General features: G+C 45.4%; 1 protein-coding gene and 1 non-coding gene across 2 annotated transcripts in view; one reads left to right on the forward strand and one right to left on the reverse strand.

Moving 5' to 3' along the window:
* Positions 1-11,542, forward strand: part of ATP8B1 (ATPase phospholipid transporting 8B1) — a 116,256-nt gene extending 104,714 nt beyond the window's left edge. The window contains exons 22-28 of the mRNA XM_032882416.1: positions 355-643; positions 4,452-4,675; positions 5,786-5,869; positions 6,642-6,887; positions 7,208-7,346; positions 10,011-10,141; positions 11,091-11,542. Of these exons, the coding sequence (XP_032738307.1) occupies positions 355-643; positions 4,452-4,675; positions 5,786-5,869; positions 6,642-6,887; positions 7,208-7,346; positions 10,011-10,141; positions 11,091-11,315 (1,338 nt within the window). The 3' untranslated portion in view covers positions 11,316-11,542. The remainder of the gene's footprint in view (positions 1-354; positions 644-4,451; positions 4,676-5,785; positions 5,870-6,641; positions 6,888-7,207; positions 7,347-10,010; positions 10,142-11,090) is intronic.
* On the reverse strand, positions 8,864-8,989 carry LOC116882275. The gene has a single exon (XR_004385609.1). It is a non-coding gene; the product is annotated as a U6atac minor spliceosomal RNA (small nuclear RNA).
* Positions 11,543-25,246: the final 13,704 nt, after the last annotated feature.

Here is a 25,246-nt window from a genome sequence, read left to right on the forward strand (position 1 = left end):
AGTTCATTGTGGACTGATTTGAGATGTTTTCCCATATTAACTGCCAACCTAAAAATCTCTTAGCCTGCAAATGAATGGGCAATTTCCCAAGTTTGAGAATTAATATTATATGATCTACAAAGGGAATTATATCACACTGGTAATCGTGGTTATCCCTGCCTCATCAATCAATGGGTCATTTTAATTTTCTTCTTTGTACATTTTTGTATTTTCTAAATTTTATAGTAAATGGGTTTTCTAGTCAGAACAGTATCCGCCATGATGTAACCCAAGAACCATCACATGATTAAGGTCTTGGGAATGACACTCTTGACATAAAAACGCAAATGGTTGTAATCCTCTGATTCCACCCAGAATGAGATTCTTCTGGAGAAAAAGACCAAGAGAAGTAAGATTCTGAAGCTGAAGTTCCCAAGGACCGAGGAAGAACGACGCATGCGCACGCAAAGTAAGCGGTGTCTGGAAGCTAGGAAAGAGCAGCGGCAGAAGAACTTCGTCGACCTGGCGTGCGAGTGCAGCGCCGTCATTTGCTGCCGGGTCACCCCCAAGCAGAAGGCGATGGTGGTGGACCTGGTGAAGAGGTACAAGAAGGCCATCACGCTGGCGATCGGAGATGGGGCCAACGATGTAAACATGATCAAAAGTGAGTCTTGCCCACAGCCGGTGCCACCGGAGCTGCCAGAGAGAAGCAATGGCAGGGATGTTTGGGGCGGGGGGGCGTAGTCTTTCCGACTGTCACTGCTCAGGCTTTCATAAAGCAGATGCCTGACAAAGGCCTTTCGCATGACGACGACACCTATGACCCTGCCCTCAGGAAGCTCAGGCTACCCAGTAGGCGAGAGCAGGGAGGACAGTGCCACTTGGGAAATGCCAAGTGGAAGATGAGTTCCAGATGGGGGAACTTAGCCTTATTTGTTGCCCTCTTTTACATACATGTGGATTTGTTTTCCTTCTCTTGCTACTTCTCCATATTTCCTTAAGGCTTATTAAAAAAAATCCTGCTATTTAGTAGTTTTGCAAAAATCTCTGCTGAGCTTGGAGTGAATTCTCTTGGGTTTTGAGAGCATTTTTTTTTTCCTCTGAGCATCTTTTTCTAGGGCTTTCTTCTTGGTCTTGGCAAACTGGGTGACCAGGGTAACATACGTGGCACCGAAGCAAAGCTCCAACGTGGTCTCACGAGCCTCCTGATCTTCCTAGAAGAGTGTCAAGGGTCATTTCACTGGTTGGAGCACCCTAGGTCTTCAAAATGGAAGAACCGAGTCCTGTCACGCAGAAATACATTGTGCTCGTAGTAAAGTGTGCAGAACCAAACCCTCATCAACATGTCTGAATCCTGGGTTGGTTTTTGCGTTTTTCTTCTCTCCCTGTGTTCCTGTCAGGGAGCTTCTCATAATGGAAAGGCCCCAGCTAGCAAGACCTGAATGCTTGTCCTCACTATGATGCCAACATGCTATGTCACCTTGGGCTCATGCTCAGGCTCAGCTTTCTCATCTAAAAAACAATATTCTCTTTGATGTCCCCTCCAGTTTTGTGGTATGATTAAGATGAACTGTTTGTTACATGACCACCCATGTCCTGTTATGCTGGCTACTTTAACTGTATAATGTATACTAGGCTTAATTCAGCCTATTTTGTAATTCATGTCTTTTTCTTTTCTTAGAGTCTCCTCCTCCTCCTTCTCGATCTATACTAAGAATATTCCAACTTTATCTTCCTCAGCAGGAGTCAGCTGTATGACGTATGTCTTCTTTATCATGTGTATGTCTGTGGCCACCGCTAGTTGTCATTCCTCTCCAGTGTGTCTTGCATGTGTTCACCCTCCCATAGGACTGGCATTCTTGCTCCAAATGCTATCAGTTTCTTGCCCCTACAGCCGGTTCTAGTTCATTTTCCATTTGGGATGAAAATCAAAGAAATGCAGGTCTTCTCAGAAGTCCAGGTACTGATAGTGCCTTTTTGTACTTTAGAAAAACTGGCATCACTTTCGTCTGCATAAAAAATAGTATGCAGAAATGATATTTGCGTAGAAGGAAGTACAGTGAAATTTAAATGTCCAAAAATCTGGCCATTTGTTAGCATGTTCTACGTTTAGTAGTGTAGCCCAGTGGAGGTGGAGGGAATTGAAACCTGCCATATGGACTCCAGGACTCTCCAGGGCTGCCCGCCCTCTCTCCCTCTCTTGGGCTGGAAGAGGTCTGCTGGCTGGTGCCCTAAGAAGGTCTAACACCCTAAGAAGGAACAAGCAGCATGAGAGGGGAGACAGAGGCAGAAAAGCGTGAGGACATGACGGGTTTGTTAAACAGCTATGAAGGAGCCTACCAGTAAGGCATCTGAAATTACATTTTTGAAGCTTCAGGTGTCTATATTTAGATCATAGGGGGAAAAAAGTGTGGCCTTACAAAGTACATCTGTTCAGTTGCCTTGAATCCCCTGTGAGCTGTGGCCGTGTTCGTTTCACATACTGTCCCTGGTGTGCTCAGCAAAAAGGCTGGGCTGGACATCAGGGCCTGTGGCGGGCGTTCCTCCTCCCTGGCTCCAGGAGCATCTGCATATTTCCCTTTGTTGCTTGTTCAGGAAAGAAGGCCACGGTTTGGGAGGAAAGGGCAGTTTGGCAACCATGACTAGTCATAAGAATTATTGATGTGTTTTGAAAGAAATCATAAACATTGAGACATGCAGTTTATTCTCTTTTTTAGAATTGCAAAGTGCTGCTGAAAACTTAGGTTTGGCCAAGTCACTGTGTTCCTTTGAATTTGCCAGACCTTGTATTCTGCCACCACAGCAGGATTTGGGGAGCATCTTTCAGTTGGAAACCCTCCTGAGCTGGCAGTCGCCCTCAGGTCTAAGCAAAAATACATTGTGTTCTCCAACACATGTTCTCTAATTGATGTCAGTACATCTTTACTTCCATGTCTTTTAAGACCTAGATAAAGTTCGTAATTCTCAAAGTTGAAACTGTGACTAAGTGACTTTTGGAAGGACGGATAAAAATTTGACTTTCATTTTTATCCATTCTGGAACCTTCCCCAGAAAAAAACTGTGCCTCTTAAGGTCATGGTGGGCCACGATTAAATGCTGAAAGTTTAATATTATCTTTGTTAAAATACTTTTGATTGCAAATAGTAGAGAACAACTAAAGTAAGCTCAAGACAAAAAGATATTTATTTTAAAAGATGATGGGGGCACCTGGGCGGGGGCTCAGTTGGTTAAGTGTCTGCCTTCAGCTCAGATTGTGATACCAGGGTTATGGGATCAAGCCCATGTCGGGCTCCCCCACTCAGTGGGGAGTCTGCTTCTTCCTCTGCCTCTCCTCTGCACTCTTGCTCTCTCTGTCCCAAATTTAAAAAAAAAAGGATATTTTGTGCCTCCCAAGAAGCCAGGCCTCAGAAAGATGCTAGAACCAGGACCTGGAGCTGCACCAGGAACCCAGCTTCTGGTTTCTCCCTCTTTCTAGACGACTTCACTTCTCTGCCCCTCGGGGCGGGAGGGGGGGATTATATATATATTTTCTCTGTCCCACAACTCAAGAATGTACAGGTTAAAATTCCAAACACAAACACGCCCAAATCTTAATTCCAAAATGTGAAAGCGACACTGATCACACCAGCTTGGGTTTTCAGTCAAGGTTAGTACAAGAACCAGACCCCGCTGGGTACTTTAAGCAGGAAGTAATTAATACAGGGGACCAGGTGCTCATGAAAGCTCTGGATGGATGGAAGAAAGCAGGTGCTAGCACGAGTCTCTAACATCTTAGTCACTTACTGGAGGAGCTTCTAGCTTTGAGGCTCCTGTGAAGGGCTTTTCAGTTGAGCAGCCTTTGTCTATCAACATCCAGGCAGCTGGAGAGAGGATATGAACTGTGCTGCAGAAATGCCAAAAAAAAGAAAGGGGTGCTGAGCTACAGCTCGCGTCGACTTCCACTTCAAGTGGGTCGTAACAATGGAACCCAATTCACAAACAGAATTAGTGCCAGGGAGTCTGAGCGGTGTGAGGTTTTTGTGTGTTTCCCACCTTTCCCATAGAACAAGGGTGGCAGGGAGGTTGGGAGGGCCAGTGTGTAGCATCCGCTGCTGAGGACCTATCTGCCCTCAGCCAGCTCAGCCGTGGCCAGGGACGCAGGGACCAGGGACGCACAGTCTGCACGGACTCCTCGGGTTGACCCCGTGGGCGGGAAGGATGGCTAACGAGCTGGGCTAATAATCCTAATGGAATTTGCCACCCACCTGAGATCCTTCCACAAATACCTTTTAGAGGCCCCAGCGTGTGCTCTTTTGAGCAACCCGTATTGGACATCGAGTTCAGAAGCTTGGGTGGGGCAGTGAGCAGGAGTCTTCACGTGTATTGTTCCAAGAATGTGTTTCTGTGTTTTGCTGTGGAAACACTTTCATCACCTCAGTGTTTCACCTTAAAATTAGCTTACGATTCACGTATGTGCTCCCCCTGCCCCACAGCTGCCCACATCGGCGTTGGCATAAGCGGGCAAGAAGGCATGCAGGCGGTCATGTCAAGCGACTACTCCTTCGCCCAGTTCCGATACTTGCAGAGGCTGCTCCTGGTGCACGGCCGGTGGTCCTACATACGGATGTGCAAGTTCCTGCGCTACTTCTTCTATAAGAACTTCGCATTCACTCTGGTTCATTTCTGGTACTCCTTCTTCAATGGGTACTCTGCGCAGGTAACAGCGATCATTAGTATTATCTGATGAGTAGAAGTCTTCCATAAATAAAACTCTACTTCCAAAACATTTCCCCTCCATACTTGGGGTTTGTATGCTCTCTTTCTCTCAACAGTTGAGGCATGGGTTGAGATTATAGATGACTTTCCTAAAAGGTTTCTGGTGCCTTAAAAAATACTTTTCCCTTCAGAAAGTTGGGATTAGTTCCTGACCTACTGGCTTTTGTTACGTGTCTTTGCCTTTACCCTAGATTTTTTTTCCCTGGTCACCTTGCCATTAATAGTGAGAACAAATTACTCAAAACTGAACATATAAAATGATATTGTGACAGGCTACAGGGATTATATAAATTTTGGATGATCATCAATCTGTTCTCTTCACCTGTTGATTTTTGGTTTTGTTAGTGCTGAAATGGCACTGGGGGACATACAGAACATGCTGAAATGGTGATACAGCAGAAAAATATCATTAGTAACAATGAACCTAAAATCAGTGCTTGTGGTTGTCCAGACTTCTGATGCCACAGACAGGTGGTATCAGAAGAGCCTCCAAACCCGAGGGCCCGGGGCAGCCTTGAGCACAGTGAGGGCCTTCGACCTGCTCCCCGCAGGCCTGTGTGGAGCTGGTGGCGATGAGTGAGCCCAGCTCTCTCCGCCACCCTGAGGGCCCATTTGCGCATGGTCTTGCTTACGCTTCCAGCAGCCCGTTTTTCATATTCACTTTCTGCATGTGATGTTTACATGGAAACGTGAGACTCGCAAAGCAAAAGAACATTTGAACGATACCTTACGTGCTTTTTGAACCGGTTTTTGTGTTATGTATTCTAATTCATTAATCAAGGGATGTAAAAAGGATAGGCACCAACGTATTTGCCAGCATTAGTCAAAGGGAAGGGACTCCTTTTGCAAAACATGTTTTGGTGTGTATCCCCCATCTATGTTGGAAGGCAGGTTTGTTTCAGCTCTTTGATTTTGCCCATTCCACGGGATGTGCCTCTGGCAGAGGCCTCACACAGCCGGGGCCCTGCCCGCTCTGGGAGAGGGGAATACGCGTGGACTGGGTGGGCAGCGGGTGCTGGTTGGTGACACGGCCACGGTCTTCTCCCCACAGACCGCGTATGAGGACTGGTTCATCACGCTCTACAACGTGCTCTACTCCAGCCTGCCCGTGCTCCTCATGGGGCTGCTTGACCAGGTAGGAGCCTTGTGCGGACATGGACACTTCAGGGCCGTCTGGGCCCCTGTTTGAGAAGTTAAAAGCGACTATTTCAGTGCATTCTTTTGGTTTTCATGGCTTCCCGAGAAAACCCTATTCTTGTCCTGTTGTTTGGCGACCAGAATAGCTGCTGTACTTCTGTACATCAGTGACAAAAGGGGATTTCTGTGCCTGGGCTGAACTCATGGACAGGAGAGTTTTATTATCTCCCCTTTGGACACTAGGAGTTTCTTGTCAAGACACCTGACAGTATAGTCTGTCTCTAGAGGAGTGACTTTAAAATTGTTTTACTCTTTCTCCAAACGTCTGTGTTCAATTTCCCAAATTAGTGCACATTTCATCCAGGAGCAGTTCTTTGTTATTAATGAATAAAAAGAATAATCTGGAATTAACCCGTCAACTTGGATGTGAAAAGACTTTCTAAAAAAAAAATTAAAATATATGCTCCCAGGAGGTAAAAATAGTTTCCCTACAGTTTTTTTTTTGACATGACTGTTGGCTTTCCTTCTATGAGTAGCAAACTAATAGATCTCTACCTAGTCCCTTTCTTAATTAAATAGCAAATAACGGTGGACTGAAGTAAAGGGGTTGGTCTCTGCACACTGTAACCATTCAGGACTTAACCTTGTTGAGGTTTTGCCTTCCTAAAACTAAGCTGAAACTCTTTGTGGGAGAGAAATTGGAATGGATCTCGGAGCTCTTGGGTCCTGGATGGTACACAACTATTTTTCGTGTGTTTTTTCCCTTTAAGGATGTGAGTGACAAACTGAGCCTCCGCTTCCCTGGGTTGTACGTCGTAGGACAAAGAGACTTACTATTCAACTACAAGAAGTTCTTTGTAAGCTTGGTGCATGGAATTTTAACATCGATGGTTCTCTTCTTCATACCTCTGGGAGCGTATCTGCAAACTGTGGGACAGGATGGAGAGGCGCCTTCAGACTACCAGTCTTTTGCTGTGACCATTGCTTCTGCTCTTATAATAACAGTGAATTTCCAGGTACATGGCGTCAGTCGACTGTTCCCAGTATCTGTCAGTTCCCCGCGTTTCTGTTCACGGACCAGTGTGTGCATGCACCTGGCTCCCACTGTCCCTCCCGCTGAGCCTCGGCCGCCTTACAAAATGCAAATGCTCTCTGCACCCCTTACACTGAGCACATTTCCTGCTTCTTGCCTGAGCCAAGGATAGTTTTTGATTGTTTGGTATTCAAGCCAAATCATGCCTGAGTTGTTGCATTCTATTCTCAGAATCCTTAGATTCTTTATTCCTTGGTAACTCCCCAAAAGTGAATGCTCTGTTTTTCTCTGGTTTCTCTACAGATTGGCTTGGATACTTCTTACTGGACTTTTGTGAATGCTTTCTCCATTTTTGGAAGCATCGCTCTTTATTTTGGCATCATGTTTGACTTTCATAGTGCTGGAATACATGTCCTCTTTCCCTCTGCATTTCAATTTACAGGTTGGTATTTTCTAAATTCCAAAAATAAAGGTATAGAAAAGTGTTACTGGTTTAGACTCCAAGGTAACTTCTAAGTAATAACATGACGTGTAAGTTATTGCTAGTGAAAATTAACGTCCTGACTGGTAGCTAAATGATGGTGGCGGGCTGGAAGTGTGGGGATAATGTGACAGGAAGAAAGCAAAATTTAAAAATTTGATACAATTGTGCATCTGTTCAGTTAGACAGGAGATCCCCCCCCCCCAAATCTAATATTGGTATGTTCCTGGGAAATCGAGTATCACATAATGCTGGTAGCGTGATAATATGATGTTTCCAAAGCACTATCTGGAAATATATAATGAACCATAAACTTCTCATACATTTGGACCCAGGATTTCCACTTGGGGAAAACACCTAAAGATAAAACATACCAATTTTTGGAAAAATCAAAGATTATACCACTGCAATTCTAATTGTTTTTAAAAATGGAAATAGTTCAAAGACCTAATATTATAGTAGCTAATCAAGGTATGAGTCCCATATGATGAAATTTTAGAATTCAAAAGTGGAAAACCTACCACATCATTAGAAGACTGTATGCAGAGGGGCGCCTGGGTGGCTCAGTGGGTTAAGCCTCTGCCTTCGGCTCAGGTCATGATCCCAAGGTCCTGGGGTGGAGCCCCGCATCGGGCTCTCTGCTCAGCACAGAGCTTGCTTCCCCCACCCCCCTCTGCCTGCCTCTCTGCCTACTTGTGATCTCTGTCAAATAAATAAATAAAACCTTTAAAAAAAAATGTATGCAAAGCAATAACTAAACTTACAAAAATAGTTTGGAAATGGTTTACAGCTGTATAAAATAGGACAAATGATAAATGCTAAAATGAATTTGAACTATTTCATACCAATTATAAATTTTTAAATATCATGAATTAGAATTTACAAATTTCTTAATTTATTAAATAGAGTAGCTTGGATTCACAATGAGGAAAAAAGTCCCCCATAAACTAGTTTCCCTGTAAAAGATTAATTTGTTGGGCACCTGGGTAGCTCAGTGGGTTAAGCTTCTGCCTTCGGTTCAGGTCATGATCTCAGGGTCCTGGGATCGAGCCCCACATCGGGCTCTCTGCTGGGCAGGGAGCCTACTTCCTCCTCTCTCTCTGCCTGCCTCTCTGCCTACTTGTGATTTCTCTCTGTCAAATAAATAAATTCTTAAAAAAAAAAATTAGTTTGTTTTTGGAGGTTTTTTTAATGGCCAGCTGTAAAAAGACATTTGCTGTGGTAATAACCCTTTTCTTGGGATTGAGGTCATTTTTTTGATGATTGTTTTTCTTCACCGACTCTTTTTTTTTTTTTTTAAGATTTTATTTATTTATTTGTCAGAGAGAGGAGGAACACAAGCAGGCAGGCAGGCAGAGGCAGAGAGAGAAGCAGGCTCCCCATTGAGCAAGGAGCCCGATGCGGGACTTGATCCCAGGACCCTGGGATCATGACCTGAGCCAAAGGCAGCGGCTCAACCAACTGAGCCACCCAGGCGTCCCAAATGTTGGTTAGATGCCACGAAGTAGGTGGCAATGCCTTAACCGTATGCGTGTTGTCAGGCCCGAGGGCCTCTTCCATCCTTGTCAAGAAGAGTGCTAACCTTCTCTCCTTTCATACAACACCCGACTCTGTGTTTTAAAAAGCTTATTAGTACGCCGTGTACTTAGAATATTCCCAAAGGGAGGGAGTGTTTTTTATTTAGCAGTGAAAAACACATTTCAAAAATTAAGGCCACTACTTTTATAAACTTACGGTGTAAGTACAGGGAACACTGCTATAGATTTGGCTCTAAGGGATATTAATTATAAAATTGGGTCGTTATATATGATTATCTAGTTGTATGAATTATTACTTTCTCTGACATAAATTAGCTGCCGAACTGCAGTGGAAAAAGCGAGGCTCTAGTCAGATGGATATAGGGTTTAATTTAGGAGTTGCCAGGGCTAGTTGTTACCCCGGGAAATCTTTACTTCTCCACAACTCAATTTCCTTGTGTTGCAAGAAGTTTACTCTTCATCCCTCAGAGGTAATTAAATGGCATGACCTGCATAAAACACCTGCCATAAGGGCTGTCATACTAATGGCAGGGCGAGTTACTACTGTTACTTGGAGTTTCAAACTAAAAATTGGAAAGTAAATTCCTGGAAAAATGTATTCGTATAGATGGCCTAACTTTGCATTTTTACCTAATGCAATGTCAAAAAACACTTTCTTTTTTCCTTATTTAGTGGTTCAGTGATGTACACTTGCCTTCCTCATTTTGCTTTGCTTAGTCCTATTTTTATTTTTTTAAAGATTTTATTTATTTGACACAGACACACAGAGACAGCGAGAGAAGGAATATAAGCAGGGGGAGTGGGAGAGGGAGAAGCAGGCTTCCTGCCCAACAGGGAGCCTGATGCGGGACTCGATCCCAGGACTCTAGGACCATGACCTGAGCTGAAGGCAGATGCTTAGCGACTGAGCCACCCAGGCACTCTGCTTCGTGCCGTTTTTAAAATGTTCATTCCTTCAGCAGTGACAGGATGTTCTGGGGAGGCCAATCTGTGAAAGTTTACCACAGACAATCATTTAAGGCTTAAGGAATGGTCACTCTGCCCTGAGGACGAAGGACCCTGGGACTCACCGTCCATGTTTTTACAGGCACAGCCTCAAACGCCTTGAGGCAACCATACATTTGGCTGACCATCATCTTGACCGTTGCCGTGTGCCTGCTGCCCGTCGTCGCCATACGGTTCTTGTCAATGACCATCTGGCCATCAGAAAGTGATAAGGTACAGAAAAATTAGTATTCTCCTCATTCTGAGTGCCCCTCACAGAAAGCAAGGCCTGTCCCCAAAGCAGCTTTGCTGCAAAATTCTAAATCCGTGGCAAGTTTGGTGTGAACATTTTTTAATACTACATACTACTTCTCTTTAACTCCATCTTGCAAATAAGTCCTTTGGGACTGGGATTTTTGTTTGCATGCTTTTTATTTTAAACATTATCAAAGGGAGAATAGTATAAGGAACCCCATAGGTCTATCTGCTCAATTTAACAATTATGATACTAACATTTTTCCCTGCGAAGAGGTTGGGGTTTTCTTCATTTCAAGAAAAATGCCCCCTTTTCTGGCAGGATCCTCTGAGCTACAAGTTGTCCAAATAATGCATCCCTCCAGCTCGCACACTGACTAGCAGGCTTGGGGGACTGAGCACCTTAAGTCATCTAAGGGGACTGAGCACCTTAATGTCTGTTAGAAAAGACTGGGGTTCTTTCCATCGCTCCCCTCTGCTATCCTCGCTATAGCTTCAGCTTGGAGCTGGGGGTTGGCTGCTGCAGTTCTGGGCATCTCCTGACACCTCACTGGCCAGGGGACGCCAGAAGCTTTCCCTCAGGAGCCCCGGAATGGGGCATGGGAGGGCCCCCGCCCACTCCTGCCAGGCCTCTGGGGCCAGACCAGGTCTCGAGCCTGTTCCTGGACGGTGCTGAGCGAGGCAAGTCCCCGGTCCAGCTCCTGGGAGCGCCATCCAGTAGCGTAGGCGAGTGGCATTTTCGGCTCCCTCTTTCTGGCTGGGAGACCTTGGCAGTGCCCCGTAACCTCTCTGTATCAGAGGAGGCCGGGGCCGCCGCCTTCCAGGAGACAGCTTGGCCCCCATCCACGTTAGCGCCTGCCTTGTCCCCCTCCGCTGTCACGCGGCGTCCCACGCCATCCCACACCTTCCGTGTCTCTGCTGTCCGCAGATTCAGAAGCACCGCAAGCGCTTGAAAGCCGAGGAGCAGTGGAAGCGGCGGCAGCACGTGTTCCGCCGGGGCGTGTCCTCCCGCCGCTCCGCCTACGCCTTCTCGCACCAGCGCGGCTACGCGGACCTCATCTCCTCTGGGCGCAGCATCCGCAAGAAGCGCTCCCCCCTGGATGCCATCATCGCCGAGGGCACCGCCGAATACCGGCGGACCGTGGAGAGCTGACGCGCCTGCCCCCCGGGTACAAATGTCTATTTTTTTACGGAAAGATTCTCAGGACTTTTTTAAGACAAGAAAACCCTGAATTTGTCATGAGGATGTTAAAGACGCCACCTTCATCACAAGCTCCTAGGGCTGCTGGACTGTTGCAATAGCGAAGGATACCTTCCCAAGTCCTGTTACTCACCTGTGTTCTTTATGATTCAAAGGGAACGTGTTAATCCAGTCTCGAATTAGGAAATGTCTTCTATTTCAATTCAAATGGTACCCGTTGTAAAATCACATTTAGATCATCCCACCTGGGACCTTCAACACGAATTTCCAGAGGCTGCTTTCTTCCCCATAGGCTACCTTTTTAACAAAGATCTTGTATTTATAATGGCAAGGACAAAAAATTCATGAATGTTCATCACCTGGAAGCAAAGTGGTCCGATGACTTTTTCAGAGTTGGTAATGAACTGCGTGGTTTCCTCTTCTCCTCATATTTGTTTAATAGCTCAAGGAAACCACTTCACATTTCATAAGTACAAGCCTTCCATCTGCTAAGTTTACTACCAGGTTAAAAGTGTGCATCATGTATGTTTACTCTTACTTTGCATATTATTTTAGCCACTTCCTTCCCTACTTTCATTTTTAAAAGATGTGTTTAAATATTTATGGGCTTTTTTAAAAAGTTCTTAAAAACTAAGGACATCAGTGATAAATTGTGATTTTTTGGGGTAAAGCTTTCTTTTGAAAAGCAAACTCTATACCTGCCTATATATGTATTTTATAAGGGACTTGAACAGGGGTCTCACATTTTCACTTGTCTTGTCTTCAAAGAAAAGGCTGTTGGCAGCCACATTTCTAAGACTAACAGTGTATCCTTCAAAAATTGAAATTAATTTTAATCAATTATGGAAACTGTCCTCAAAGAGTCAAAAGTTATTCTTCTAGAGGCTTTTCTCATTCTGTGTTTTTCACACATTAATTTCCATATCCTAGTGAAGATACAGAAGTGTTTTCAATAATTCTGTTCTTTACCATTAGGCTGTGAATGTTCCCAATATCTGTCCCCTTTGAATTCCTGTAAGAAAATCACAACATGTATATAGTTCATATTCTAGGTATGATGAAAGAATGTATGGGTCTTTATCCTATGGAAGTAAATTTCTGGAAGTTTACAACTTTATCTTGTAAATTAAAAAAAATTGTTTTTTCTTTTGTTTGGTAAAGCAAAGTTTGCTTGTATAATTCTCAGTTTTCTCTCCTGTTTTGTGAATTGTGGGAAAAGTTGACAATGCAAATGTGTCAAAGACTTACACTGTCGGGTGCAATATTAACAATTTTAAAATGCAAATTGCTTTGGATAAATTATTTCTATATTCTGTAAATCTGAGATTTAATGTATATTTTTGTTTAAAAAATAAATGCTTTAGTAAAATCTTTGGAATGTATCTTTTAAGTAGGGGATGTGACAGGAGCTAAAGAAACACGGGGGTCCTCTTGCGGTGAGAAATACAAGTTGGGGCAGGGTGCTAAGTCTTAGCAGAGACGGGAGAGAAGAGGCCCTCAGACTGTAAAAGGCCGGCGGATGCGGATTAATAATCGGCAAGGGCAACTGTGTCCAGACAGGGTGCATCTTTGGATACTTAGGTAAGGCGCAGTTTTTAAAAATGACCTCAATTCTGAAGGTAGAATAAAAGCAAAGGTAACCTTTGACCAAAAGTAGGGGCTGAGTAAATGATCAAAGGGAAATTAAGGCGTTGAGGGGCAAGAGAGCAGATGAGGAGAAGGGGAATGGAGGCTTGAGGCTGGGAGAGGGCGGAGCATGACTGGCTGGCTATAGGACGGACAGGCCGCTCCTGGACAGGATGGAAAACTGTGACCCCACCAAAGAAATGGGACTATGCCATACTTTTTCCAGACAGAGCATGGGTGTAAGTTGGGGGTGGGGGGATCTGAAGCAGATTCAGCACCGCCCGATGCAGGGCTGTATCCCAGGACCCTGTAGGACCTGAGCCGAAATCAAAGAGTCAGACGCCTGACCGATGGAGCCACCCAGGCGCCCAAGGACTATGCCACAGAGATGGAGGTTCTCTGTAGAAGGACATCCGTGGGGGACTTGTCTGGGAGGCAAAACTGACAGCAGGTGATGAGAGAGCCTCAGCCTGGGTGCTTTCTAAGGTGGAAAATTAGGACCCCCCCCCCACCTTTGCTATTTCACAATTGACAGTTGGCTTCTGGAGCAGAACTTAACGTCTATACCAGAGCAATCCTTTTTAAATGGGGTGAAAGGACACGGGACAGATCAGACTCTGCAAGAAAAATTGTATAAGAAAAAGTTCTGAGCAGACATAGGATATAGTCCCTTAAAAGGGGGGGCACTTTTTCCCCTAGGATGTCCTACTGTATTTAAAGGGGTTGAGGAATATATGTTTTGTTTGTTTTTAATTTATTTGACAGAGATCACAAGCAAGCAGGCAGGCAAAGAGAGGAGGGGAAGCAGGCTCCCCGCTGAGCAGAGAGCCCGATGCAGGACTCAATCCCAGGACCCTGGGATCATGACCTGAGTGGAAGGCAGAGGCTTTAACCAACTGAGCCACCCAGGCACCTGAGGAATATATGTTTTTAATCAAAGAGCACCACCTAAAGGTTCTTACTGACGATCAATACCAGAAACTGTTCAGTAATGATATCCAATGGGGATAAAGTAGTTCTTAAGGGACTCCAATGTGATAGCAAAACCAAATGTGCCCCAACGGACTCTGTATTTTAGCAGCTGTTGCCTTTGTGTGATGTAAGTGAAACTTGGGAAAATTATAAGACAGCTTCTAAGAGTCCCATCAGAATCTGCTAGACTGTTAATGGCTACAGGGGCGCCTGGTCTGCCTTCAGCTCAGGTCATGATCCCAGCGTCCTGGGATCAGGTCCCGCATCGGGCCCCCTGCTCAGTGGGAAGTCTGCTTCTCCCTCTCCCATACCTCCTGCTTGTGTTCCCTCTCTCACTGTGTCTCTCTCTGTCAAATAAATAAAATCTTTAAAAAAAAAAGTTATGGCTACAATAAAACATCTGGTGCATTTATAATTACAAAAAGGCCTGTCAGAAAACACTGTAAAAACGATTTTCTTGACTTAAATTGACATTTCTTTGAAGAAGACCTGTAAGTGGCCAAAAAGTGTATGAAAACATCCTCAACAACATTAGTCATCAGGGAAATGCAAATCAAAACCACAATGAGATACCACGTCACATCCACTAGGATGACGATCAGTAGAAAAGGAAGGGCGCCCGGCTGGCTCAGTCAGTAGAGCGCGGGACTCTCGTTCTTGCGGTTGTGAGTTCAAGCCCCATGTCGGGTGTAGAGCTTACTTAAAAGGCTGGGGATGGGGCAGGGAATAAGTGTTAGCAAGGACTGTGGAGAAACCGGAACCCTCATCCACTGCTCGTGGGAATGTAAAACGCGGCTACCAGTGCTGAAACAGTCTGCGGTTCCTCTAGAAGTTAAACAGAATTACCATATTAACAGCAATTCTCCAAAGTGTATACATATATACACACTGCGAAACCTTGAAAACAGGTACTCAAATATTTGCACATGAATGCTCACAACAGCACTACTCACAACATCCAACAAAGGCAGAACAACCTCAATGTCCATCCCAGCTGAGTGGATATACAAAATGTGGGCTATAGAGAGAACGGAATATAATTTAGCCATAAAAAGGAATAAGGCCAGTTCAAGATGGAGACATAAGGCAGATCCTGAACCCACTCCCTTCCATGGACACAGCAGATCCACAGCTACACCCGGAACGATTTCCTCCGAAAACAAACAAAAGCTGAGGGACTCGTAACTTGGGGCAAATCCCCCACACCGAGGAAGGCAAGGCAGAAAAGTAGTCTTGCTGAAAACCCCACCTCCAGCATTGAGCCCCATATCGGGAAGCCCAACTTTTAAGACCCACGCCTGAGAAATAAGGCCCTAAAACTTAGAGCTTTGGAAACCAACAAGGATTGCATGCATGAGGCCTGAAAGGCTAGGGAGCAAACTGAGAAATGGCTCGGACCGGCCTCAGGCCCCTGGCTTCTCCCACACACTACAGCCCAGCCTAGGAGCAGCCAGACTTGACATCAAAGAGGCTTTCTGCTCTTAAAAGCATCAGCTTGAGAGGCAGGTGTCTCACTTAACACATCTGGGGGACTGCTGGGTACTCTCCAAGGATGGAGGCCAGCGGACACTTGTTAATCTCAGCACCACCTTCATGCCGCCCCCGCCGCTGCCCTCCAGAGCACCAGTATCTCCCAGAGGAGAGCTTTTCACTGCCTCTCATACCATTTTTACACCTGGCAACCCGGTTTTTGCAAGCACCCATCCAGTGGACACCCCTTGATCGCCTGGCTCTGGGGGCCAGCAGGGCCTGCATTCCGGGGACCCACACGACTGTATCAATCAGGTACAAGATCTCGGCTGGCTGCCAGGGTCCTGCACAGCCAGCCCACTGAAATAAATGCCCAGGCTCTCTGTGATGTGCTTGTCCAGCAGTGTCAGCCCAAGGGGCAGGCCTCTGGTTTGGCACGCATCTAGAGTCCGTATCTCCCAGAAAGGAGTTTATACCCTCACCTGGTGCCCCAATTTTTGCGGGTGCTATGAGGTGACACCTCTAGATTGCCTAGCATGGGTCACACGGGACTGTAACCAACAGAGAAAAGAGTTTTTAACTGCTACCATTCCCAGAGCACAGCCATAGGCAAGTCCGAGGAGCTGAGTTTTCCTGTGAAAGAGGCCCACGAGCTCATCTCCACAGCTACGTCAGAGGGTAGACTTCTAACCCAGCACACATCTGAGGGCCGTCTGAGAGCCTTTCCAGGGACCTCAGAGGACCAGCTTTGTGTTCTCCTTCTGCCGCGCTCCAGTGTGCCAGCATCGCCCAGGCGGCAGTTTGTACACGGGTCTGGTACCAGTTTCTATGTCCGAGGCCTTGACTGCTGTGGACAGTCACCACCCAGTGGACGGCCCTTCACCACCTAGCTCTGGTGGCCCGCAGGATCTGCATTCCTGTGGCCCACTGGACTGTAACAGGTGGGGAGGCCAACTGTGGCCTGCTACAAACTCCAGGACACCACACACACACCACACACGGGCTAACACCAACCCCCGCCCCCCACTCTTTGTGATAAAGGACTATTTGCTGGCCCTGGAGCTCTGGCCCAAGGGGCAGGCTTTTGGTTTGACGAACACCTAGGGAGCTTCTAAGGTGCTGTACTGGGACGGAAGTCAGGGGATGCCAGCCTGTGCACTCCACCGGCCTTCCTTCAGACTGCTGGTATCCTCCAAAAAGGAACTCACATAGTTGTCTGGCACCCCAATTTTTGTGACTGACACTCTAGGGACACTTCCAAGGTGCCCAGCGTAGGTAGCCAGTGGGACTCGATGCTTGCTGTCCTGTAGGACTGTATGTATTTGTAAGCTGCTGCCCTAGGGGGTCTTACAATCAGCCTGAATCTAGGTGCTGCCGTAGAGCCTCCTCTATGAGGCAGCTAGCAGATATAATCAATGAGCTGAAAAATAACCAGAGAGGTTCAACAGTAAACTAGATGAAGAAGAAGGACGGACAAGTAAACTCAAATACAGGGCAGTAGAACTCACCCAATCAGAGCAGCAAAAACAAGCAAACAAAAAAACCCAACCCTAGTGTAAAAAGGTAGATAACTTATAGGGCTTAAGAAACAACATCAAACAGTCCAACATGTGCATTACAAGGTTCCAGAGGAAGGAGAGAAGAGAAAGCGGCAGAAAGCTCACGTGAAGAAAGAACAGCTAGCTGAAATTTCTCTAACTTGGGGAAGGAAACAGACATCCAGATCCAGGAAGCCCTGAGAGTTCCAAATAAGAACCTGAAGAGACTCAAACCAAGGCACGTTATAATTAAAATCTCAAAAGTTAAAGACAAGGAAAGAATTTTAAAAGCATCAAGAGAAAAACAATTTGTTATGTAAAAGAGATTCCCCCCATTATACAATCAACAGATTTTCAGGAGAAGCTTTGCAAACCAGAAGGGAGTGTCAGGATATACTCAAAGTAATGAAAGAAAAAAAAACCTTCCAAACTTTCAACTAAGAATTACAGTGCCCCGCAGTGTTTCAATTCAGAATTTCAGAAATGATAAAGAGATTTTCAGACAAGCAAAAGCCACTAAGACCACTACACCGGTCTTAGAAGAAAGCTTAAAGTGGCGGCACCTGGGTGGCTCAATGGGTTAAGCCTCTGCCTTCAGCTCAGGGTTGGTCTCGGGGTCCTGGGATCAAGCCCAGCCTCGAGCGCCGCATCCTGGGTGGCTCAATGGGTTAAGCCTCTGCCTTCAGCTCAGGGTTGGTCTCGGGGTCCTGGGATCAAGCCCAGCCTCGAGCGCCGCATCGAGCTCCCCGCTCGGCGGGGAGCCTGCTTTCCTCGCCTCTCTGCCTACTTGTGATCTCTCTCTCTGCCAAATAAGTAAATAAAATATATTTTTTAAAGATTTTGTTTATTTATTTAACAGACAGATCACAAGTAGGCAGAGAGGCAGGCACAGAGAGAGGGGGAAGCAGGCCCCCTGCCGAGCAGAGAGCCCGATGCGGGGCTCCATCCCAGGACCCTGAGATCATGACCTGAGCCGAAGGCAGAGGCTTAACCCACTGAGCCACCCAGGCACCCTATAAGTAAATAAAATATTAAAAAAAAAAAAAAAAAGCTTAAAGGTACTTCTATAAGCTGAAATGAAAGGGTGCTAATTAATAACAGGAAAACGCAAAAGTATAAATCTCACTAGTGAAGGTAAATATACAGTGAAATTCAGAATCTAATATAAAGGTGGTGGATTGATATTTTAAAAAGCTTGTATAGGGGGGCGACTGGGTGTCTCAGTCGATTAAGCCTCTGCCTTCGGCTCAGGTCATGATCTGAGGGTCCTGGGATCGAGGACTCCCTGCTACAAGGAGCCTGCTTCTCCTTCTCCTCCCCATTCACACGTGTCTCCCCCCAACCCCGATCCCACACACGCACGTGCTATCTTTGCCACTATCTCTGTCTCTCTCTGTCTAATAAAATCTTTTCTCTCTCTTTTTTTTTTTTTTAAGATTTTATTTATTTGACAGAGAGATCACAAGTAGGCAGAGAGGCAGGCAGAGAGAGGGGCAGAAACAGGCTCCCTGCTGAGCAAAGAGCCCGATGTGGGGCTCGATCCCAGGACCCCGAGATCATGATCTGAGCGGAAAGCAGAGGCTTAACCCACTGAGCCACCCAGGCGCCCCTCAAATAAAATCTTAAAAAAAAAGCTTGTATAGAGTTGAAACACAGAGATAGTAAAAGTAGCTGTAACTATAATAATTTAATGAGCAATACACAAAATAAAAAGACAAACTGATAAAAAATAAAACTGGTGTGGGGGGGTGCAGTTAAAAATGTAGAGCTTTAAAAGGTATTCAAACTTAGGGGCGCCTGGGTGGCTCAGTGGGTTAAGCCTCTGCCTTCAGCTCAGGTCATGATCTCAGTGTCCTGGGATCGAGCCCCACATAGGGCTCTCTGCTCAGCAGTGAGCCTGCTTCCCCCTCTCTCTGCCTACTAGTGATCTCTCTCTCTCTGTCAAATAAATAAAATCTTTAAAAAAAAATAAAATAAAAGGTATTCAAACTTAAGTTATTATCAACTTAAAATACACTGTTACTAAGTTAAGTGTAAGCTTCACAGTAACCACAAAGCAAACATCTATAGTTGATACACACTACTTCAAATGTAAAAGAACTAAATTCTTTAATCAAAAGACAAAGAGTGGCTGAATGGGTAAAAGACAAGACCCATCTATATGCTAAAAAGATTCACTTCAGATATAAGGACACATGCAGACTAAAAGTGAAGGGACAGAAAAACAGTCCCTGCAAAGGGAAACAGTAAGAAAGCGGGGTGGCTATAATTACATCAGATAATAGAGACTTTAAAACCAGGGCTATAATTAGAGACAAAGAAGGTCATTACATAATGATAAAAGGATCACCCACCAAGAGCACATAGCATTTGTAAATATATATGCACCCAAAAATAGTAGCAACAAAATATAAAGCAAATATTAACAGACATAATGAGAGAAATAACCAGCAACACAATAATATTACAGTATTTTAATACCTCAGTCTCATCAATGGATAGATCATCCAGACAGAAAATCAATAAGGAAACACTTGCTCTAAAAATTCCATTAGACCAAATAGATATAACAAATATATATAGAACATTCCATCCAAAAACAACAGAATATACATTCTTTTCAAGTGCACAAATAACATTATTCAGGAGATTACATATTAGGCCACAAAACAAGTCTTAATAAATTTAAGAAGGTTTAAATCATACCAAGCATCTTTTCTGACCACAATGGATGAAACAAGAAACCTATTACAAGAAGAAGACTGGGGGCACCTGGGTGGCTCAGTGGGTTAAAGCCTCTGCCTTCCACTTGGGTTGAGATCCCAGGGTCCTGGGATGGAGCCCTGCATTGGGCTCTCTGCTCTGTGGGGAGCCTGCTTCCTCCTCCCTCTCTGCCTGCTTCTCTGCCTACTTGTGATCTCTGTCTATCAAATAAATAAATAAAATCTTAAAAAAAAAAGACTGGAAAATTCACAAACATACGCACATTACACAATATGCTACTGAACAACCAATGAGTCAAAAAAAATATCAAAAGTGAAATAAAAAGTGCCTTGAGACGAATGAAAATACAAATACCAAAACCTATAGGAAGTGCAGAGCAATAAACCATTACCGCAAGAAACAAGAAAAATCTCAAAAACCAAAACAAAAAAAAACAAAAACACCTAACTTTACACACCAAAGAACCAGAAAAAGAGGAACAGAACCCAAACTCAGTAGAAGGAAAAAACAAAAACAAAAACAAAGGTCAAAGCAAAGATAAATGAAATAAAGACTAAAAAAGCAAAGGGAAAAAGATCAATGAAACTAAGCTAGTTTTGGGGTGCCAGGGTGGCTCAGACAGTTAACCTCTGCCTTTGGCTCAGGTCATGATCCCCGTGTCCTGGGATCCAGCCCTGCATTAGGCTCCCTGCTCAACAGGGAGTCTGCTTCTTTCTCTGTCCTTCACCCCATGAATACATGCACTCTCTATCGCTCAAATAAATAAAATCTTTAAAAAAAGCTGTTTTTGAAAAGATATATAAAATTTACAAATCCTTAGACACACCAAGAAAAAAGTGGTGCCACAAAAATACAAATGATCATAACAGAATACTATGAAACTTATACTCCAACAAATTGAACAACTCAGAAGAAATGGATAAATTCCTAGAAACCTAAAGCCTACAAGATTGAAGAAACAGAAAAGCTACACAGACCAATTTACTAGTAAGGAGACTGGAGCAGTAATCAAAAAACCTCCCAACCAACAAAAGTCCAGGACCAGAGAGCTTCACTGGTGAATTCTACCAAATAATGCCAATCCTTCTAAAACTCTTTCAAAAATCAAAAGAGAAAGAATACTTCCACATTCATTTTTTGAGGCCAGCATTACCCTGATAGCAAGCCAAAGGACTATACTACAAGAGAAAATTACAAGTCAATATACTTGATGAACATAGATGCAAAAATCCTCAATAAAATATAGGCAAACAAAATTCAAGAACACATTAAAAGCGCTATACACAATGGTCAGGCGGGATTTATTCCAGGGACGCAAAGGTGATACAGCACCCACAAATCAATGTGATATAGCACATTAACAAAATAAATGATGAAAATCATACAATCATCCCAGTAGATGAAAAAGAGCATTTGATAAAATTCAACATCCATTTTTTTTAAAGTTTTTTTTAGAGATTTTATTTTTTTATTTGACAGAGAGATCACAAGTAGACAGAGAGGCAGGCAGAGAGAGAGATGGGAAGCAGGCTCCTGCTGAGCAGAGAGCCCAAGGGCTCCATCCCAGGACCCAGAGATCATGACCTGAGCTGAGGGCAGAGGCTTAAGCCACTGAGCCACCCACGCACCTCTCTCTTCACCTTTCTTAAAGGCTATCCCAAGTTCCCATCATACCCAAGACAATCAGTGAAGAAACTAGCCCAAGCTGATGCTAACTGTACTTTTAGGAAGAAACGGTAGGCTGGACCATACTCAGCCTGGTGAGTCTGCATGGGCACATGGCGGGGATCCTGAGAGCAAAAGGAAATTGTGGAAGGTTGCCAACGGAAAATAAAATGGTTGGGTTTATTTTTTTAAGTATTCTCTTGGGCTGGAATGGAGATTAGCTTGGGGAGCTGTGGAGACCTGGGAGACCTGCCCAGGAGTTGTCAGGAGAGAGGACACTAGTCCATTGTCCTAGAAGGACAGCGTAGGTGTTGAATAGGGAAGTTTGAGGGAGGACAGGCAGACAGCGCCTATTTAACAGCCCGGAGCAAGAAACAAGTCATTTGCTGAGAAGTGGGGCAGTGAGAAGGGTCTGCAGATTTGGAGACATGCTGAATCCTGAATTCCTGAGACTTTCAGGAAATGAAGAGGGAGGGAGTGAATGTGCAAATGGGGCAGGTCCGCGGGAAAGCCTCAGCAGTTTGGTCCAAGGCTTGAAGATTTGAATCGTGCAGAATCATGAAACAAGAGATTAACAGTGATTATTAATACCATTTCTAACCTAACACAGAAGGCTTACTGGATGCCAACCATATACTAGGCATTCTGTATACTTGATCTAGTAACAACCTTTCCAGATTATCATTTTAAGGTGGAAAAATCTGTGGCTCAGGGATGTGAAGGAACCGGGTCAGGGTCACTGAAGCAGAACGGAAGAGTCTGGTATCCTCTGCATGTATCCTATGGTTTTAGAGCCCCAGCTGCAGAGTTTTCATCATTCACCTCCTTACAGGAAAGCATCTAGCAGAACTTTAGAATGACTTTTCCTTTTTTTTTTTTTTTTTTTTTTTTCTTTTTTAAGGGAGAGAGTATAGATTCGGTGCTTATAAACGAGCAGTTCACAAACATGAAGCCTGGAAATCACTGAAATGAACGAGCAAACCTAAGCGCTTAAACTTTACAACAAAAGGAAAGTTACGTTTACAATTGCTTAAACTGAAGTTTCATCGTAATCACTCCCACTCCCACTCTTTCTTTGCAGTTTCGAGCCAGTTTTAAACAGGACTGAGATTTTTGGATTGCTCGACCACTCGCTAATTACCAAAACTCTGGGCCTCCCCTCCCCCACCCTGCCGCCGTTCCCGGCTTGAGGACAGGTAAAGGAGCCTCAAAGGTGCTTACAGTGATGTTTGCCTATTCTCTCTCTGGAGACTCTTTGGAGGAACTTATCGCTAAGTGCACAAGAGTACGCTATAGACACTTGGGGGTTTGCTCCGAGATAGTCCCCTGAGGGCAGCGCTCCAGCGGCGAGGGCCGGCCCCGGAGCGTCCTCCCACACCTGGAGGTAATGGGTGGAGCCACGAGGCAGGACCAGGTGAGCGAGAGGCGGAAATGCCCGGAGACGACATGGCGGCGCCGGCGTCGCGCGCCCTGAGTTCAAACAGGCTGTCTGCTACGGTGGCCCATGCGGGCCATCACAGTGTTAAGACTGCGACTCGCATCTGGAGATTGGAGAGAAGTAGGAGTTAGCCCAGACTGGGACAACCCTGAGTGGGCGCCGAGACCGACAGTCGAGGACCACGAGAAGGGGGCGGCCCCAGCTGGCCAGAGTCGGATGAGGAGACAGAAGAGCAATGCCATTCATTTTCATTTCATTTCATTCATTCACTTTGTTCTTGGAAGTGACCCCTTTAAGTGACACTGCAAGGAAAGTTCTGCTTCCTTGAGACTGTGAGCCAAACAGTGCATGAAGGGCAGTCCAGGTGACGGTTTCTTAGTGCCACCTGACTGGAGCCAGATGCAGCCAACTTGCGGCAAGGCAGCTGGGCGAATAAATACCCCGAGCTTACTGTCCTCCCTCTTGCTCTCCTGCCTGGGCTCCCCTCTAGCTGTATCTGACCAGAAGACAGCACGTTGATGCAGTCCCCGTCAGTCAGCCTCTGGGGGCCCGGGGCAGGGTGAAGAGAACTTCATCCTGCTGGTGGCAGGCAGCCCCTGGGAAGGTTTCCGCTGAGCCTCACCTCCTGGTCTTCACCCCTGTGTAGTCATCTCCCGTGTTGTACGAGGGTTGGTCCATGTGACCAAAACAGTAAGTAGAAATGATGAAATGTCACCTCACTAATCAGGTGACAAGAGGCACCGCAGTTTGGGAAGGCAGCTTTCTAAGATGGCCACATTGACCTTACCTCCTAATAGGCATGCACTAGTGTAAAACCCTTTCTTGGAGTGTAGGCTGGACCAGGTGACAGGATTCCAATAAAGCAGCATATGATGAAGGTTAGGGATGTCACTTCTAAGGATAGGTTACAAATGACTGTGGCTTCCGTCTTGTTTGCCTGCTCTGATGAAGCCCGCTGCCTGATGGCGAGGCCCCCGTGGCAAAGAATTGAGCCCAGCACTCAGCTGAGTGAGCGTGATAGAGGATGCATCCCAGGTGAGACTTCAGAGTCTTAAAATATGATGCCTGCACCTGGATTGTCGCCTTTTGAGAGACCCAAATTCCTGGTCCACAGACAACGTGAGAAGCCAAATGTTGTTGAAGTTTGGGGGTAATTTATTATACAGCAATAGGTAACTAATACAGCTTTCTCTCTCTCTCATCACTTGCTTTTGGAAATGTCAGCTGTCCTGTCATTAGAAGCGCTATGGGGAGCCCATCCCGCAAAGAACCTAGGTCTTCTGCCAGCAGCTCCATGAGTGAGCCCGGTAGCGGATCTTCACCTAGCCAAGCTTCAGAAGACTGCGACCCCGGCCAGCTTGATTCAGGAGACCTGGAGACCCAATCCCCAATGAAGCCACCCTGGGGTTTCCTCACTTTCAGAAACTGTGAAGTAATGAATGTTCATTGTCTTAAGCTCCAAAGCTCTAATTTGCTTTGGGGTTTGCTTTGCAGCAACAGATAATGATTATATGTGTGGGCAAACAAAAAAAGTTAGCGAAGAGGGAAAGGGGGAAGTCCATGAAACTGGATGACATACTCTTGAAGAAAAGTATTTGGTTCATATTCTCCAGAGTCTGAACTTATGTTTGGAGTTATTTTTAGTTTCTCTCGTAATGCAAGTAAGTTTTCCTTCCACTCAAAGACAAACTCTGGTATTTCACTCAACGAAGTATGATAATTTTAGCTACCCTTTATTTAGCATCTATTATGGCTGGGCAGTGAATTTACATCATCCTTCACAAACAGGGAAATTAGCTTAGGTTGGGAACTTCTTCCCAAAGCACAGTTAGTAAAAGGCTGAACCAGAATTCCAAGCGGGTTTGAAGCCCTAGTTTTTCCCACAACATTATTACAGCCTCCCTAATAGCGATCCTTATAACTTTAAATAAAAGTATCAATAATCCGAATCATAAATACAGAAGTACTACATGGTCATCCACGTAGGTTGCAAAATTAAGCGGCCTTGATATTTCACAACAGGCAATGCACGTGAGATAGGACTACTCTCACGCCCCTGACACCCGCTCCCACCCCTCCTCGTGGCCGGTGCTCAATACACTTGATGATGACATTAATTCCACAAGCATTCCAACATTTGGGGCTAAGGAACGAAATTGGTCTAGTTTCCAAAAGGGCCCCACCGCACCTACAGCTGGGGGAGAAACTGGACAATTCAGTAGAAAAAGTAGGAAGCTGAGGACCGAAGACAGAGAAGACTGCTGCCCCTAGTGGGTCTAGGCGGCCACGGAGTCCGGGGTAGCCGGGACCGGGAAAGCCCGAGCGTGCCGGGGCGGACCGGCGGACCCGGAAGTTGCCTCTGCCCGGCTCAAAGATGGCTGCAGCAGCGACACCCGCCCACTTATCCTATCCTCTTGTAACCAATGGCGCCGCGACGCTCGGGTGACTCA

The sequence above is a fragment of the Lontra canadensis genome, unplaced genomic scaffold (assembly GCF_010015895.1).
Source record: "Lontra canadensis isolate GAN:19392208 unplaced genomic scaffold, GSC_riverotter_1.0 scaffold82, whole genome shotgun sequence".
Classification (NCBI taxonomy): domain Eukaryota; kingdom Metazoa; phylum Chordata; class Mammalia; order Carnivora; family Mustelidae; genus Lontra; species Lontra canadensis.